The 15,539-nt window shown below is 43.5% G+C and overlaps 1 protein-coding gene across 1 annotated transcript in view; it reads left to right on the plus strand.

Annotated features, from left to right (window-relative positions):
• Positions 1–15,539, plus strand: part of LOC116674013 (SH3 domain-binding protein 4-A) — a 29,050-nt gene that overhangs the window by 12,172 nt on the left and 1,339 nt on the right. The window contains exons 2-4 of the mRNA XM_032506491.1: positions 1,316–1,482; positions 2,709–5,062; positions 14,533–14,721. Of these exons, the coding sequence (XP_032362382.1) occupies positions 1,359–1,482; positions 2,709–5,062; positions 14,533–14,721 (2,667 nt within the window). The 5' untranslated portion in view covers positions 1,316–1,358. The remainder of the gene's footprint in view (positions 1–1,315; positions 1,483–2,708; positions 5,063–14,532; positions 14,722–15,539) is intronic.

Below are 15,539 nucleotides of genomic sequence, written 5' to 3' on the forward strand. Positions count from 1 at the left end.
AGTCAGCTGGTCCAGTCTCCAGAGGCTGGTTTTAGGATGTAGGAGACGTCTCCTAATTCTACAGCCAACAGAGAAGTCAGCTGGTGGATTCTCCAGAGGCTGGTTTTAGGATGTAGGAGACGTCTCCTGTTTCTACAGCCAATAGAGAAGTCAGCTGGTGGATTCTCCAGAAGCTGGTTTTAGGATGTAGGAGATGTCTCCTGTTTCTACAGCCAATAGAGAAGTCAGCTGGTGGATTCTCCAGAAGCTGGTTTTAGGATGTAGGAGATGTCTCCTGTTTCTACAGCCAATAGAGAAGTCAGCTGGTCCAGTCTCCAGAGGCTGGTTTTAGAACGTAAGAGACGTCTCTTGTTTCTACAGCCAATAGAGAAGTCAGCTGGTCCAGTCTCCAGAGGCTGGTTTTAGGATGTAGGAGACGTCTCCTAATTCTACAGCCAACAGAGAAGTCAGCTGGTGGATTCTCCAGAGGCTGGTTTTAGGATGTAGGAGACGTCTCCTGTTTCTACAGCCAATAGAAGTCAGCTGTGATTCTCCAGAAGCTGGTTTTAGGATGTAGGATGTCTCCTGTTTCTACAGCCAATAGAAGTCAGCTGGTGGATTCTCTGAAGCGGTTTTAGGATGTAGGAGATGTCTCCTGTTTCTACAGCACTAGACAAGTCAGCTGGTCCAGTCTCAAGAGGCTGGTTTTGAACGTAAGAGACGTCTCCTGTTTCTACAGCCAAAGAGAAGTCAGCTAGTCCAGTCTCCAGAAGCTGGTTTTAGGATGTAGGAGACGTCTCCTGTTTCTACAGCCAATAGAGAAGTCAGCTGGTCCAGTCTCCAGAGCTGGTTTTAGGACGTAAGAGACGTCTCTGTTTCTACAGCCAATAGAGAAGTCAGCTGGTCCAGTCTCCAGAGGCTGGTTTTAGAACGTAAGAGACTCTCTTGTTTCTACAGCACTAGAGAAGTCAGCTGGTCCAGTCTCCAGAGCTGGTTTAGAACGTAAAGACGTCTCTGTTTCTACGCCAATAGAGAACGCTGGTCCAGTCTCCAGAGGCTGGTTTTAGAACGTAAGAGACGTCTCTTGTTTCTACAGCCAATAGAGAAGTCAGCTGGTCCAGTCTCCAGAAGCTGGTTTTAGGATGTAGGAGACGTCTCCTGTTTCAACAGCCAATAGAGAAGTCACCTGGTCCAGTCTCCAGAGGCTGGTTTTTGGACATAAGAGATGTCTCCAAGTATCAGCCTAATGCCCGAATGCAGATGTGTTGTAAAGTCGGCTGGTCGCTGCCACCCTGAAATGCTTTTGTTAGTTATGTTATGTTTGTTTCCCATCCAGATGAAAAGCTGCCAATGAGCGAATTCCATGTCAAGCACCAGCCATGGCTGCCCATCGCATCATCAGAGTGACGAACAACAATAACGTCCTTCCTCGCTGCAAGTCTGAGGGGACGCTCATCGACCTTAGTGAAGGGTTCACCGGGGCCAGTCTTAACGATGTCAAAGGTAAGTGTTTTGCTGTATCCACGACAGTTTAACGCCATTGGTATAGAGACAACATTAATTATTCAGATATGATTCATTAGAACTAATTAACTCAATGCCTTAATATAATTTGTTTTCAATTTTGTGCTTTTCATCTTTTGCAGTTAATTATTCAGTCGTGTGTTGAAAGCAGTGTTATTCTTTCACTTCACTGTTTGCATTTCCTTACAGCTTTGTTTACATCCTCTATAAAGGTCAGTGAACTAAAAATAAATGATGATGCAGTATATTATGCACTTCATCTGCTTATATTTTTACTTTGTGATCTGAAAATGTCCATAAATTCAGAATGATTAAAGGTTTGGGTTATTTTGCGAGCTATGTGGCTTCCTTCGTTCTTCTTTCTCTACTTAAAAATGTCCTCAGACGTTGTTTGTTGAAGCAGCAAAATACGACCTACATTTACATTTATAGTGGCAGTGCTCTCTAGTGGCACTAGTAGTTGTGCAAAGGAGGAGGCAAGGTGACAAACTATAAGAGCGCCAAAATATGCACATAGGGAGGCTGGTTGGGGTGATGGATGGGTCAAACAAACACAAGACTTCCACCCGGGAGAGGGAGTTTGGATTACTTTGTGAAACTTAAAGCAAAGGTTCTGTGCTAAAAGTTTTTTTTTCCTTAACGAGCATCATGTTCAGCATCAAACTGTGTAACCTTCAGGAAGTGAAATAACGTCCTTTTGTTAAACATAACTAAGTATTCTTTGTGTCTAAACTGGAACAATTTCACAACTTTAAAGAAACCGACCTTTACGCTCAAAACTGCAACCGACATTCTCTGGTTTAGATATGAGATTGTATTTCCTGCCTATTCCTTGCATGCTCTCGTGGGTTGTATCAGAGGATAAGAATAAACTATGATATTGCCATATGGTTTGAGGTCTCCTTTCCAGGATCAAGTACTTCCTACAAAAGTGAAGTGCAAAGTGTAAACTGAACCATTTAGTACACAAAACCTGTCTGATCTGTAGTACCATCCCCTCTTAATTTGAACTGGCACATCATGTCTGGGTCTGATTATGAGATAAGCACTGTTACCTGCAGATGTTTGAGTAATCAGCCCTGGAGTGATTAAGTGCACTTATCTAAAATAGTGACAAACCAGTTACTAAACCACATTGCAATCAAGGCTGAAGACTGTCAATAACAGTTTTAATAGATTCTGTCCAACATCTTTTTCCATTTCAGTGCCTTCTCCCAGTGCCTTAAGGCTGGATACTTCAGCCTCCTATGGAGCTGCGCAGGAAGTGGTTGCCATAAAGGATTATTGCCCCAGCAGCTTCACCACACTGAAGTTCTCTAAAGGCGATCGCCTCTATGTGTTGGACACGTCCGGTGGAGAGTGGTGGTACGCCCACAACAACATGGAAATGGGCTACATCCCAGCCGCCTACGTCCAGCCGGTCAACTTCAGGAACTCTGTGCTTAGCGACAGTGGGATGATTGACAGTCTCGGGGAAGGATATGAGGATGGGTCGAAAGAGTTTGGAGGTTTGGGGGAGTGGACAGGGATAACCCTTAAGCCCTCCCCAATTTACAACAACAGCCCCCTCTCTGCGAACCCCTTTATCCACCCGTTAGATCAAAACTGCAAAGATATAGGCGTAAGAAACTCAACAGATCTTATTCTGTTTGATGCACTGGCATCTCCATCATCTTGCTCAAACTTTACCACTAGTACAATCATGACCAATGGGTTCAGCAGCTGTCACATTAACAATATCACCCCCACAAGCCCAAATCAAGAGGTTGGACCTAACCTCCACAGGGATAACCCGTTTTTTAGGAGTAAACGCTCCCACAGTCTCTCCGAACTCTCAGTCTTGCAGGCGCAGTCGAATCCTACCTTACCTTCCTCTGGATTCTTCACAGGTCTTAAGGCTCCTTCACCAGAGCAGTTTCAGAGCAGGGAGGACTTCAGGACTGCTTGGTTGAACCACAGAAAGCTAGCCAGGTCTTGCCATGACCTTGACTCCCTGGGTCAGAGTCCTGGGTGGGGCCAAACGCAGCCAGTGGAGACCAATATTGTGTGCAGGTTGGACAGTAATGGAGGAGTTGTTCAGCTCCCGGACACCCAAATCACCATACACATCCCTGAAGGCCACGTCAGCCGTGGAGACCACCAACAAATTTCCATGAAAGCTTTGCTAGACCCTCCTTTGGAGCTCAACGGTGACCACTGCTCCATTGTTAGCCCCGTGGTGGAGATCAAGCTGAGCAACATGGAGACCAGGTCCTTCATCACGTTGGAGATGAAGGTATTGGTAACTGTCAAGAAGGAAAGTTGTCACACGGCAGAGGTGCTGTGCGTTCGAAGTGACTGCAAAGAAGGGCCTTACACGCCCATCCCTAATGCTTACATTTACAAGGAGACAGTCCAGGTGCAGCTGGATAGTTTAGAGCCTTGTATGTATGTGGCTGTTGTGGTTAAGGCTCAGTACATCAGCCACAATACCACTGTTTGGGACCATGTGCAGAGGAAAGTAACTCTGGGCGTCTACGGCCCCAAGCACATTCACCCCGCCTTCAAAACAGTTGTGGCAATGTTTGGGCACGACTGTGCCCCCAATACACTGTTGATTAATGAGGTGGGCCGGCAGCCTAGCTCCAACCCGCCGGTGGCCCTCCAGCTGTGGGGGAAGCACCAGTTTGTGCTGCGGTACCCTCAGGACCTCCAGGTGGGATTGTACTCCAACATGTCTAACTATCAAGTGAAGGCGAGTGAGGGTGCCGGGGTGATTCAGGGATTTCAGGTCAAACTGGGGAAAGTCAGCAGGCTCCTGTACATGATCACATCGCATGACCCCAACAGCATCTCAGATTTTACTCTCAGGGTCCAAGTCAAGGACGCCCTTGACTGCATCCTCACCCAGTTTTGCGTCCAAACGCCAACACCGCCACCAAAGACCGACGCGAGGATTATGGGCCAGAGGAGGTTTCTGAAAAAGAAAGAGGTGGATAAGATTATCCTCTCACCACTGGCTGTCACTTCCAAATACCCAAAGTTTCAGGACCGATGCATTACCATCCTTAAATTTGGCAAGTTGATCAAAACAGTGAATAGGCAGCACAAGAATACTTATCTGTTGGAGTACAAAAAAGGGGATGTTATTGCTTTGCTCAGCGAGGACAAAATCAAACTGCGAGGGCAGCTGCGGACCAAAGAGTGGTTCATTGGATACTACCAGGGGAAGGTAGGCCTTGTCCACGCCAAGAATGTTTTAGTTCTGGGTAAGGTCAAGCCTATTTATTGGTGTGGGCCGGACCTAACCACCACAATGCTGTTGGAGCAGATCCTGAAGCCTTGCAAATTTCTTACGTACATCTACGCAACAGTGAGGACGGTTTTAATGGAAAATGTGGGCAACTGGAGGGCATTTGCAGATGCCATTGGGTATGGGAACTTGCCACTAAATTATTTTTGCCGAACCGAGCTGGACAATGAGCCGGAGAAGGTGGCGTCGGTTCTGGAGAAACTCAAAGAGGATTGTATGATCATGGAACATGGAGAGAGGAAGTCCTTCCAGAGGGAACTCATGATGGTAAGACCAACCATGTCTTTATTTCTTATTGGTTTTTGTTATGACAAATTTTAGAAGTATTGCAATAGGTGTTGTAGAGTTTGTGTCCATATTAAGAGAGGTCAAAATAGAGAACAGTTTATCGATAGTACTGCAGTGACCCAAATCCGCAATTGACTTTAAGGTGGCCTTAAGCTTCGGCCTTTTTCAGTCAGAAACTGTGAAGCTACATCCCCGTTACCTTAAGGTAGGAAGTACAAACCTGACCTTTGAAGTTATTAGGGGGATCAAAATCTGTCACTGTCCCTTCTGTAGACAAAGAATAAAGACCTTATCCATAATCCACCCAAAATAGTGAAAAGGCCCATAGCAAGTTCTCAAAGCCTAAGGTGATGTCTTTGAATTGCTTGTTGCCTGTTAGGGTTACAGTCAAAATGATGATGATGATGATGATGATGATGATGATGATGATGATGATGATGATGTTGTTGGAGGAAATTTGAGAACCTGTAAACGGCCAATATGTTGCATTTTTATTTAAGACATGACAATTGCAGTTAATTTTGGTTTTCAGAAAAGATAATAGGTCAAGTTTGCAATCACTGAATTGTCCTTGAACAACAAAATACAGTACATAAAGCCATACCTTTAATGCCATTTCCCTATCTGGGGAACTGTTACATTGCTGCAACAACATTCATGCTCAGCCAAAGCATGTACTGCAGAGGTAATTGTTCGGCATTACCATAACACTGCTGCAACAGCTATTATGCTCATATGATGTACATTACAATCCGAACATCACTCAGAGGGTTGCTGCATCACTAGCTAAGCTTTGCTAAGCCTAAAAAGATCAAAAATGCAATTTCCTTAATAGTCAGAGTCACTGTCTGATTGATTCTAACCTTATTGCACCTCGTCCCCTTAACATGATTTCTTCCCACTTCAGCCTGCGTTGCAGTCAGACGATGTGTCTTTGTGAACTGGGAGGATTTGAGTCATGTGAAGGGTAAACAACTTGTCTTACAGCCTGAGGTGGCTCACAGTGGAAACAGCCACCACATGAAAAATGTAGGGCGGGGGGGCTTGAGGAGAAAATCCTGTAAAGAGAAGCACAGAAGTAAAACTTAACATCTGCAGTTTGAGTGAAAACAACTCCGTCAAGCAAATGCACACTGGCCTCGATGTGTTTTTCTTCTCCAACAGCGCCGACACCCTGGGGGGGACAAAGTAGTCCCGAGACATTTCCCTCGCCGTATGTCGTTATTCAAAAAGTACTTTTGCCAACTGCTGTTCATCCAGGCAGAGTTGATGAAGCGCGCGTGCACTTTTGTCTCGGCGACATGTTCGGTGCGGCCACCGGAGCAGCCGGGGGTCGAGTGCCTTGCTAAATGGAACTTGGACAGTTAAGCAACGGTGTCCATGTTTGATGTATCCTGTCTTGTCGCGGTGTTTTTCCTGAGCGATCACCCCTGAAGTGCAAATACAATCATTAATTTACCCACATCTAAGAAACTAGGTTTGAACTTATATGTTCAGTACGTGGACATTTTCATGTCTAATTAGAGTACAAAAGGGACTTTTATGTGACAAAGCTGTGTGGACGCTTTACATTCAAAGTGGGCGTTAAGGAGCTTTTACAGCATCATTCGGAGTTATTGAAGCACCTCTTTTATTATGAAGAATAGAAGTACGGTCCCGGATGTGTTGACAGCACTGATGGTAATTATGGCGACTGATTAAAATGGTTTATAATAGCCCCTAAAACCAGCAGCGCCCTGTGAGTTTTTACAGCGGGGAGATGGGTGGCCAAGGGTAGAGCGTGGCTAATTAACCGCCGTTAGCTCACTTCAGCCAGCTTTCTAAAAGCAAAAGCTAAAGTTAATGGTAAAAAACGATTTATTGTTAGAAAGGTAAGAAGTTACACTTTAGTGAAACACCATTCAATTAATGGAAAACATTACAAGATAATTTCTATTCACATTTAAACAGACATTCTGATGGAACGAAGGCCAGAAAGGGTCTGACCCCCCCCGTAACCTCACAACGTCCAAAGCAAGGGATGCAGACTCTTGCTGAGGCTTTTAAACATACTGTTCTCAAAGAGGGCCTTGGCTTTCTTATCTCCCGTGTTGTGTAAGTTACTTTTAAAAAGTAATTAGTTACTAGGTACTACTTCTAAATCACTACACATAGGCCTGAAATACACACACACAACGCTCAGGACCTATTCATGCACAAATGGAGAAATCAGAGTGGGGGGGTTGCCAGTGCTGGACCAGCGTACTGAGCGGTTGGGGGGGGGGGTATGGTGCCATGCTCAAGTGCACCTGGCAGCACACAGGAGATGAACTGGCATCTCTCCAGCTACCAATCCACACTCTTTTGGTCCGTACTGGGACTTAAGTCACTTTGTTTTTGTTTTTTAAATCAAATATCCGAATCGAGCATTGAATCGTTCTAGAAAGAATTGCGATGCATCTAACGATTGATTATTTTTTACACAGTTTTTATTCTAAAGTAACCTAGCAACAATATAACGGCCTACAGGTCCAGCTGAGCTGGTTGGATCCTTCACACTTGCCACAGTGGGAGGAGAGTTCTGCATTGAGTACTTTTACTTTTAATACTTAAAGTACCAGGGGTTTAGAACAGCTCCAACGTCTCCCCCTCTCCTCCACCTTGGCAGGTGTTCTCATGTGAAATGTGAGCAGGCATTGTTCAGGACGACGCTGGAGGCCTAGAGGGGGCATCCGACACGGCCCCGGCAGATCCTTTTAACGCCAAGGTTCGGGTTGCAGAGGCAGAGGACGGGCGAGAGAGCCGTCGGTGTGCCTGTCAGCGGAGGAGAGTGGCTGAAAGGCCAAGGGGAGCGCTGGTTAATAATAGATCTATGCAGAGAGGAGCAGCGAAGCACTCCTGCATGCAGGGGACGAAATCAATCCCCCTGCTTGGAGACTCCGGTCCAAAACCAAGGTCTTTAGTCCTCAAAGGCTCTTTCTGACAGCTTTTTATGACGTTTGTGTCATGTTTTCCACGTTTTTGTTGCCTTTCTGGTGGATTCCTTTTCACCTTTTTTGAGGTTTTTTTTTATGCGCTTATACAAATTTGTTGTGCTTTTTTCAACATTCAATTTTTTCAAGGTTTTTGTCTCTTTTTTCAAGTTTTTTTTGTCTGTTTTTTTCTTTTCGAGGTTTTTTCTTGCTTTTTTGCAACCTTTTTTGTCTCACTTTTCAATTCATGCAGACATGTCCCGGGACCTCCCTACATAGTTTGAGATCTCAACCCCCGCCCCCCCAAAGTTGAACCCAGATGTGAATATCTGTGACGCAACTGGGAATCTCGTTTTCCCCCGACTACTCCGGAGTGGAGTGACAGGCAAGGGCGTAGCGATCACGGGGTACTGTGGGAAATGCCCCCCTCCCCACACACTCCTCTGTCCCTAACACTTACAAAACGTCCGAGTTGATTTGAACGCACCCTAAGTAGGCAACGTGCACCTGTTACTCAGGTTGCATCAGTCGATTGATAGACTCATAGAGATATAGGGTTTTTCTCTCTCTGCCTGTTGTTATTCTCTTCCTTCCTCTGCCTTTTCTTTCTGTTTTCTCTCCGTCAGTGTAATCATCTGCCTCTGCTCCCCCTCCCCCCCTCCTCCCTCCTTCCCGTCGCTGACAGGCGCCTGCTCAGCTGTCAGCCCCATCTGTCCGTCTGCTTCGGGGCTTCCTGCAGGTCGCCGCTACTTCATGTTTTTCAGACACTATGGTCTCTCGCCGAGCGGACTGTTTTTTCTAATTTTAGAGCAGAATCATGTTGTTAGTTATTGATGTGGAAACATCGACTGAATTTCTACATTCTGGCGTTTCATGGTGAGATTCGTAAATGCAATAATGTTGTCGGATGTCAAGTTAATTCACCAGGAGAATCACATAATCCAGAACTCCTGAATAGGCTTTTTATTTTTAATCAAATGAAGTCAGAATTATCCTGATTGCCAAAAAGGGCTGTCAGATGAATGTAGTGGAGTAATAAGTAGAATATTTCTCTCTGAGATGAGTAGCGAAGTAGAAATAGAGAGTGGCGTGAAAAGAAAAGTGAAGTACAAGTACATCAACATTTGGACTTGACAGTACCTGCAGTGTTGGGAATGAAACTTTCAAAACATATTCCATTACAAAATACAGAATACATGCCCAAAAACGTCAAAGATTTTTGATTTTCAGTTTCTCTATTTACGCAGCTGTTAAAAGTGGGAAAATAGACAAACTAAATATTCTGTTTCAGTACAGAATTTGCTATTACATTACAAAAAAATGTTATATTCACTGACCGCCTAAGTGCATAGGGGTTGCAACTTTTCACCTTGAAATAAAAATCACTAGAAGGAAACTTTGGATGGGGATTTTCCCTTACCCCTTTCCTGAGTTTACAGGATAAAAACATGAAACGATATGGTACATATAACAGAGTGAATCAACTCGTGAAACAGAGAAGTATCGTCATGATTTCAACAATGTAACTGTACCTGCGTGCGTGTTTGTGCGTTTGTGTGTGCGTTTGTGCATGTGTCTGTGTTTGTGTGTCTATGTGTGTGCGTGTGCTTGTGTCTTTGTGTGTGTGTGTGTGTGTTTGTGTGCATGCGTGGATGCATGCTTGTGTGTGCATTCGTGTGTGTGTGTGCGCGTGCATGCTTGCTCGTGTGCATTTGTGTGTGCGCGCGCACGCATGTTTGGCCCGGCTCTATTTTTAGACCAAGGCCCGTGCTCTCTTTGTTTTGGCCCGCCGTGGCATTTGACATCCTCACGCTTATTCTCCTCTTATTTTGAATGTGCTGAAAAATCCTAATTGTAATGACTATGAAACGAACATTTTGTGCAGCTAAAAACGTACTCCATCTGAGTTTTATGGCAGTGTAAAGCCCAGTGCTGTTAAACTTCCCTATTTAAATAAATACGTAAGATTACAATAATTACGGTATTACGGTGGCCTTCACTCCAGATCCATTTTGGCCCTGTGAAGGAATTTAGGCTCCTCTGACTCACACTGATCCTGTGTGAAGGCTAAAGGGCTTGTCAGCCAGGGGGTAGTAAGAGGTGGAGGAAGACAGGGAGCGAGAGAGAGAGAGAGAGAGAGAGAGAAAAGGAGGCAGGTGTACAGTGTCTATTTCAAAACCAAATAATTCATCATCTTCATCATCAGTTTGGTTCGTAAAGAGTAACCTTTATTTCGCTTTATTGCAGAGCTGCGAGGGTAAAAGAGATCAAAGATAAAGGATGGGAGAAAGAGTAAAAAAGGGTGTAAAATAGATTATTCTCATGAATGGAAAGGACATGACCATGATAGGGTTCACCCTGTCTTTTCTTTTAAGACTGAGAAACATGTCTCTTTTATATAGACCTTAGTGGTCCCTAATACTGTATCTGAAGTCTCTTTATATAGACCTTAGTGGTCCCTAATACGTGTATCTGAGTCTCTTTATATAGACCTTAGTGGGCCCTAATACTGTATCTGAAGTCTCTTTATTATAGACCTTAGTGGTCCCCTAATACTGTATCTGAAGTCTCTTTTATATAGACCTTGTGGGCCCCTAATACTGTATCTGAAGTCTCTTTTATAAACCTAGTGGTCCCCAATCTTGTACTGAAGTCTTTATATAGACCTTAGTGGTCCCTATACTGTATTGAAGTCTCTTTTATATAGACCTTAGTGGTCCCGTATCTGAAGTCTTTTATATAGACCTTAGTGGTCCCAATAAGATTTGAAGTCTCTTTTATATAGACCTAGTGTCCCTAATACGTATCGAAGTTCTTTTATATAGACTTAGTGGTCCCTAATACTGTATCGAAGTCTCTTTTATATAGACCTTAGTGGTCCCTAATACTGTATCTGAAGTCTCTTTTATATGACCTAGTGGTCCCCCAATACTGTATCTGAAGTCTCTTTTATATAGACCTTAGTGGTCCAATACTGTATCTGAAGTCTCTTTTATATAGACCTTAGGGTCCCTAATACGTATCTGAAGTCTCTTTTATATAGACCTTAGTGGGTCCCTAATACTGATCTGAAGTCTCTTTATATGACCTTAGTGGTCCCTAATACTGATCTGAAGTCTCTTTATATAGACCTTAGTGGGCCCCTAATACTGTATCTGAGTTCTTATATAGACCTTAGTGGTCCCTAATACTGTATCTGAAGTCCTTATAGACCTTAGTGGTCCCCTATACTGGATCTGAAGTCTCTTTTATATAGACCTTAGTGGTCCCCTATACTTACTGAAGTCTCTTTATATACACTTAGTGGTCCCCTAATACTGGATCTGAAGTCTCTTTTATATAGACCTTAGTGGTCCCCTAATACGTACTGAAGTCTTTATATAGACCTTAGTGGTCCCTAATACTGTATCTGAAGTCTCTTTATATAGACCTTAGTGGTCCCCTAATACTGTATCTGAGTCTCTTATATAGACCTTAGTGGTCCCTAATACTGTATCTGAAGTCTCTTTATATAGACCTTAGTGGTCCCCTAATACTGTATCTGAGTCTTTTTATAGACCTAGTGGTCCCCTAATACTGTATCGAAGTCTCTTTATATGACCTTAGTGGGCCCTAATACGTATCTGAAGTCTCTTTATTAAGAACTTAGGGTCCCAATACTGATGCTGAAGTCTCTTTATATAGACCTTAGTGGTCCCCTAATACTTATATGAAGTCTCTTTTATATAGACCTTAGTGGTCCCCTAATACTGGATCTGAAGTCTCTTAAGCCTTAGAAAACTCCCCTTTCTCTGGTTTGCCCGCCCAGAGAATTTTGCCCCCCCCTATGAGAGAGAGACATCAGCAGCACGATGCTTCCATATATTATCCCTTCAACTTTAGATTCTCATCTCACAATCAGACTGTTTTTGCGTTGCTCCCTTGACAACGAGGCTGAGTCAGTAGAAACTAATTGCGCTCCAATGAATAATCTGGGAGATTGTGGGTATGGGGGGTGTGTGATGTGATGTGATTTACATGAAAAAAAAAAGCCCAGACGCTGAAATACTTGTCTGTGGATGTGAGTAATCAGCAGTCAGTCGGGACGGATGCTGCTGTTTCGTCCGTCTGAAGGCCATTAGGCAAATCTCCTCTGAAGAGTTTCGAGCACCGCTGACCTCTGACCTGATCTTCCAACAGGGAACTGTTGAGTTGCAGTGACAGGAAGAGAAGAAAACAGTGACCACGTGATTCATTTCACACAGCAGCACAGAACTAAGTAGTTCATTTTTAGGGCAACGTGTTTCCCTGTGGAAGGCTGTTCTGGGTATCATGGGCGTCGTTAGGCCTCGGCGTCCCCGGCCCAAATGTTTTATGAATAGCCTCGCTTTAAGCACTGGATCTCTCTCACTCTCATATACATATACATATACATGAACATATCATCTTTGGACGGACACACACAGACTAGAGCCCAACCGACATCGGCCGACATTAGGTATCAGCATTTATTATGGCTAATATTCATTCATCAGAATCATTTATAATGACAATTACATGATTCTGATAATGAATATTTAAAAAATAAAATAACAACGGACTTCAACCATGTTATGAGTGATGGCGTTGCATAGTCTGTCCACCAGAGGACGCTCTACAACGTCCCTGTTAGTGATGGCGTTGCTAGTCTGTCCACCAAACGCTCTACAACTTCGTTAGTATGGCTTTGCAATAGCCTGTCCACCAGAGGACGCGCTCTACAACGTCCCTGTTAGTGATGGCTTTGCATAGCCTGTCCACCGAGGACGCTCTACAACGTCCCTGTATTGATGGCGTTGCATAGCCTGTCCACCAGAGACGCTCTACAACGTCCCTGTTAGTGATGGCGTTGCATAGCCTGTCCACCAGAGGACGCTCTACAACGTCCCTGTTAGTGATGCGTTGCATGTCTGTCACCGAGGAGCTCTAACAACGTCCCTGTTAGGGATGGCGTTGCATAGTCTGTCCACCAGAGGACGCTCTACAGTCCCTGTTAGTGATGCGTTGCATAGTCTGTCCACCAAGGACGCTCTACAACGTCCCTGTTAGTGATGGCGTTGCATAGTCTGTCCACCAGAGGACGCTCTACACTGTCCCCTGTTAGTGAGGGCGTGGCATAGTCTGTCCCCAGAGGACGCTCTACAACGTCCCTGTTGGATGGCGTGCATAGTCTGTCCACCAGAGGACGCTCTCAACACTGTCCCTGTTAGTGATGGCGTTGCTAGTCTGTCCACCAGACGCTCTACAACGCCCTGTTGTTTGATGTGTTTTTTGTTCAAACGGACTTTAAGTTTCATATCTTAAGTTTGTATTTTTATGCATTTTATTTACCAGAACTTTAACATATTTTGATGTTCTGTTGACAGTTATTTTAGTGAGTACTCATAAATAACTACAAATAACTAATGTTAGGGAAATCTGTTTTGTTACGCATTCCTGGATTAAAAAAATATATACTGTATATGTCTGCTGATGTATCAGAATATCGGATTTTTAAATAACCAAATATTTTTGGTCGGGCTCTACACACACACACACCCTGCATTTTTTTCTTTACTTCTTTTCGTGAAAAAACAAATCTTGCCGGCAGTGTGCTTTCCAGTCAGCTGTTCTTACTAATGCTCAGTATTTTCCATCCCTGATTTAACCGGGTTATCTGAGTAGGAACGTATTTATCGCATGCACCCTGAGGGTCATAACTAGTACAGGACCGGGCCAAGGATTACGTTCATACACTCACCCATTAGCACGGTTGTTTCTTTCTTTATGTCTGCTGTTCAGTCCCTGCGGCCAGTTTAAAGACAAACAGGGAAAATGTGATGATCAACTGGAGTTTTTCTACACAAATGCCTTTTTATGATTCAAAAGGAACCTTTTGAGAAGGAAAAATGCCTTTTGGTTGAACTGATCGCCACTCATACACCGACATGTGAAGCCTGTCAAGATTGGACTTTGTCCACTTAAAGGGGATTGGAGACAAAAAGGTTGGAAACCAATGGAATAGAAAACCGGATTAGAAAAGGAAGTCTGATAGGTTGGAGCTCGATTTGGGATTCACCGGTCCACATGGTTCCTATACCCAATACGATGTAGCTGTCCCATTCATTCATTCATTCAGTAATAACATGATGCATATCAGCCTTTTACAGGATTTTTGATTTGTCACATATTTAAGTCAAAAAACAGACTGTATTTTATCTACAGAAACACTTTCTAAATTGAAGTTCCAGAAAGTGTATAGCCTATATATTAGTGCAATCTAAAAATACCCCTGATTATATCCGTATCCCCCACCTCTAGGTCTTTATATGTTTCTTTTTTGAAAATTGATTTTTTAGATGGTTTTTTTACTTCTTTTCGAACTTTTTGTTGGTGAAAACCACAACTATTTCCATAGTTAAAATAGTCTTAAATAAAAACAAAACAATCCACTGATTGCTGTGTCCCTCTCCCCCCCCCCCCCCCCCCCCCCCCCATCAGGCGTTGCTGAAGATGGACTGCCAGGGTCTGGTTGCCAGACTGGTCCTGGATTTCGTCTTGCTGACCACTGCGGTGGAGGTGGCGTTCCGCTGGAGGGAACTGGCCGAGAAACTAGCTCGAGTGTCGCGACAGCAGATGGAGGCCTACGAGGCTCCGCACCGCGACAAGAACGGCCTGTTGGACAATGAGGTGAGAGGCCGGGGGGGTGTAGCTCCACAGGTTGTCAGGAGAAGAGAGGGGACTGTCTGCATATGGGTGGACAGCAGAGGGGGGTAGTAACCAGTTATATTTATTGAAATAAATATACTTCTAGGAGTAGTTTTAAATCCCTATACATGTACTTTTACTTGAGTAGATTTGTGAAAAAAAAACTGTCTAACCCCCCGCATACATTGTGATATTTTATTGTGACAGAGAGAGAGAAGGCTCTGCTTGTCTTATAGGTTACACATGTTTTCAACATTTCCTATATATACAGTTGATCTATATACATACAGTATCCATCCAAATTTGATGTGATAAGTCTCTTCACTTAAGCTGTTTTGTAATTAATAAATTCATTTTAATTTATTTTATTGATTGGATGAACTATAATTTGCCTAAAGATGATTATTTTGTATTTTTGTCTGTCTGATTGATGCTTGTGTTAAAAAATAAATCAGACGTTACTCACTACTTGAGTACTTTTTTCATCAAGCACTTACTCTAGTAATTATTTGGATGACTACTTTTTACTCATATTATTCTGAAGTAACAGTACTTTTACTTGAGTACAACTTGAGGCCCATTATTTTTAGGGTTGGGTGTACAGTAGAAGTTAGATCTGTGTCTTTATTATATGCGAGACAATAAATTATCTGAGAGAAGAAAAACGTTGGAGAGAAAAAGTTTTCATACTAATAGCAAAAAATCCTATTTGGGACAAAAATGTAAAATTTCAAATATTATTTTTTTTTGCTATTGGTATAAAAACCTTTTCTCTCAAACATTTTTGTCTTCTCTCAGAT

Source organism: Etheostoma spectabile, chromosome 24, assembly GCF_008692095.1.
Source record: "Etheostoma spectabile isolate EspeVRDwgs_2016 chromosome 24, UIUC_Espe_1.0, whole genome shotgun sequence".
Taxonomy (NCBI): domain Eukaryota; kingdom Metazoa; phylum Chordata; class Actinopteri; order Perciformes; family Percidae; genus Etheostoma; species Etheostoma spectabile.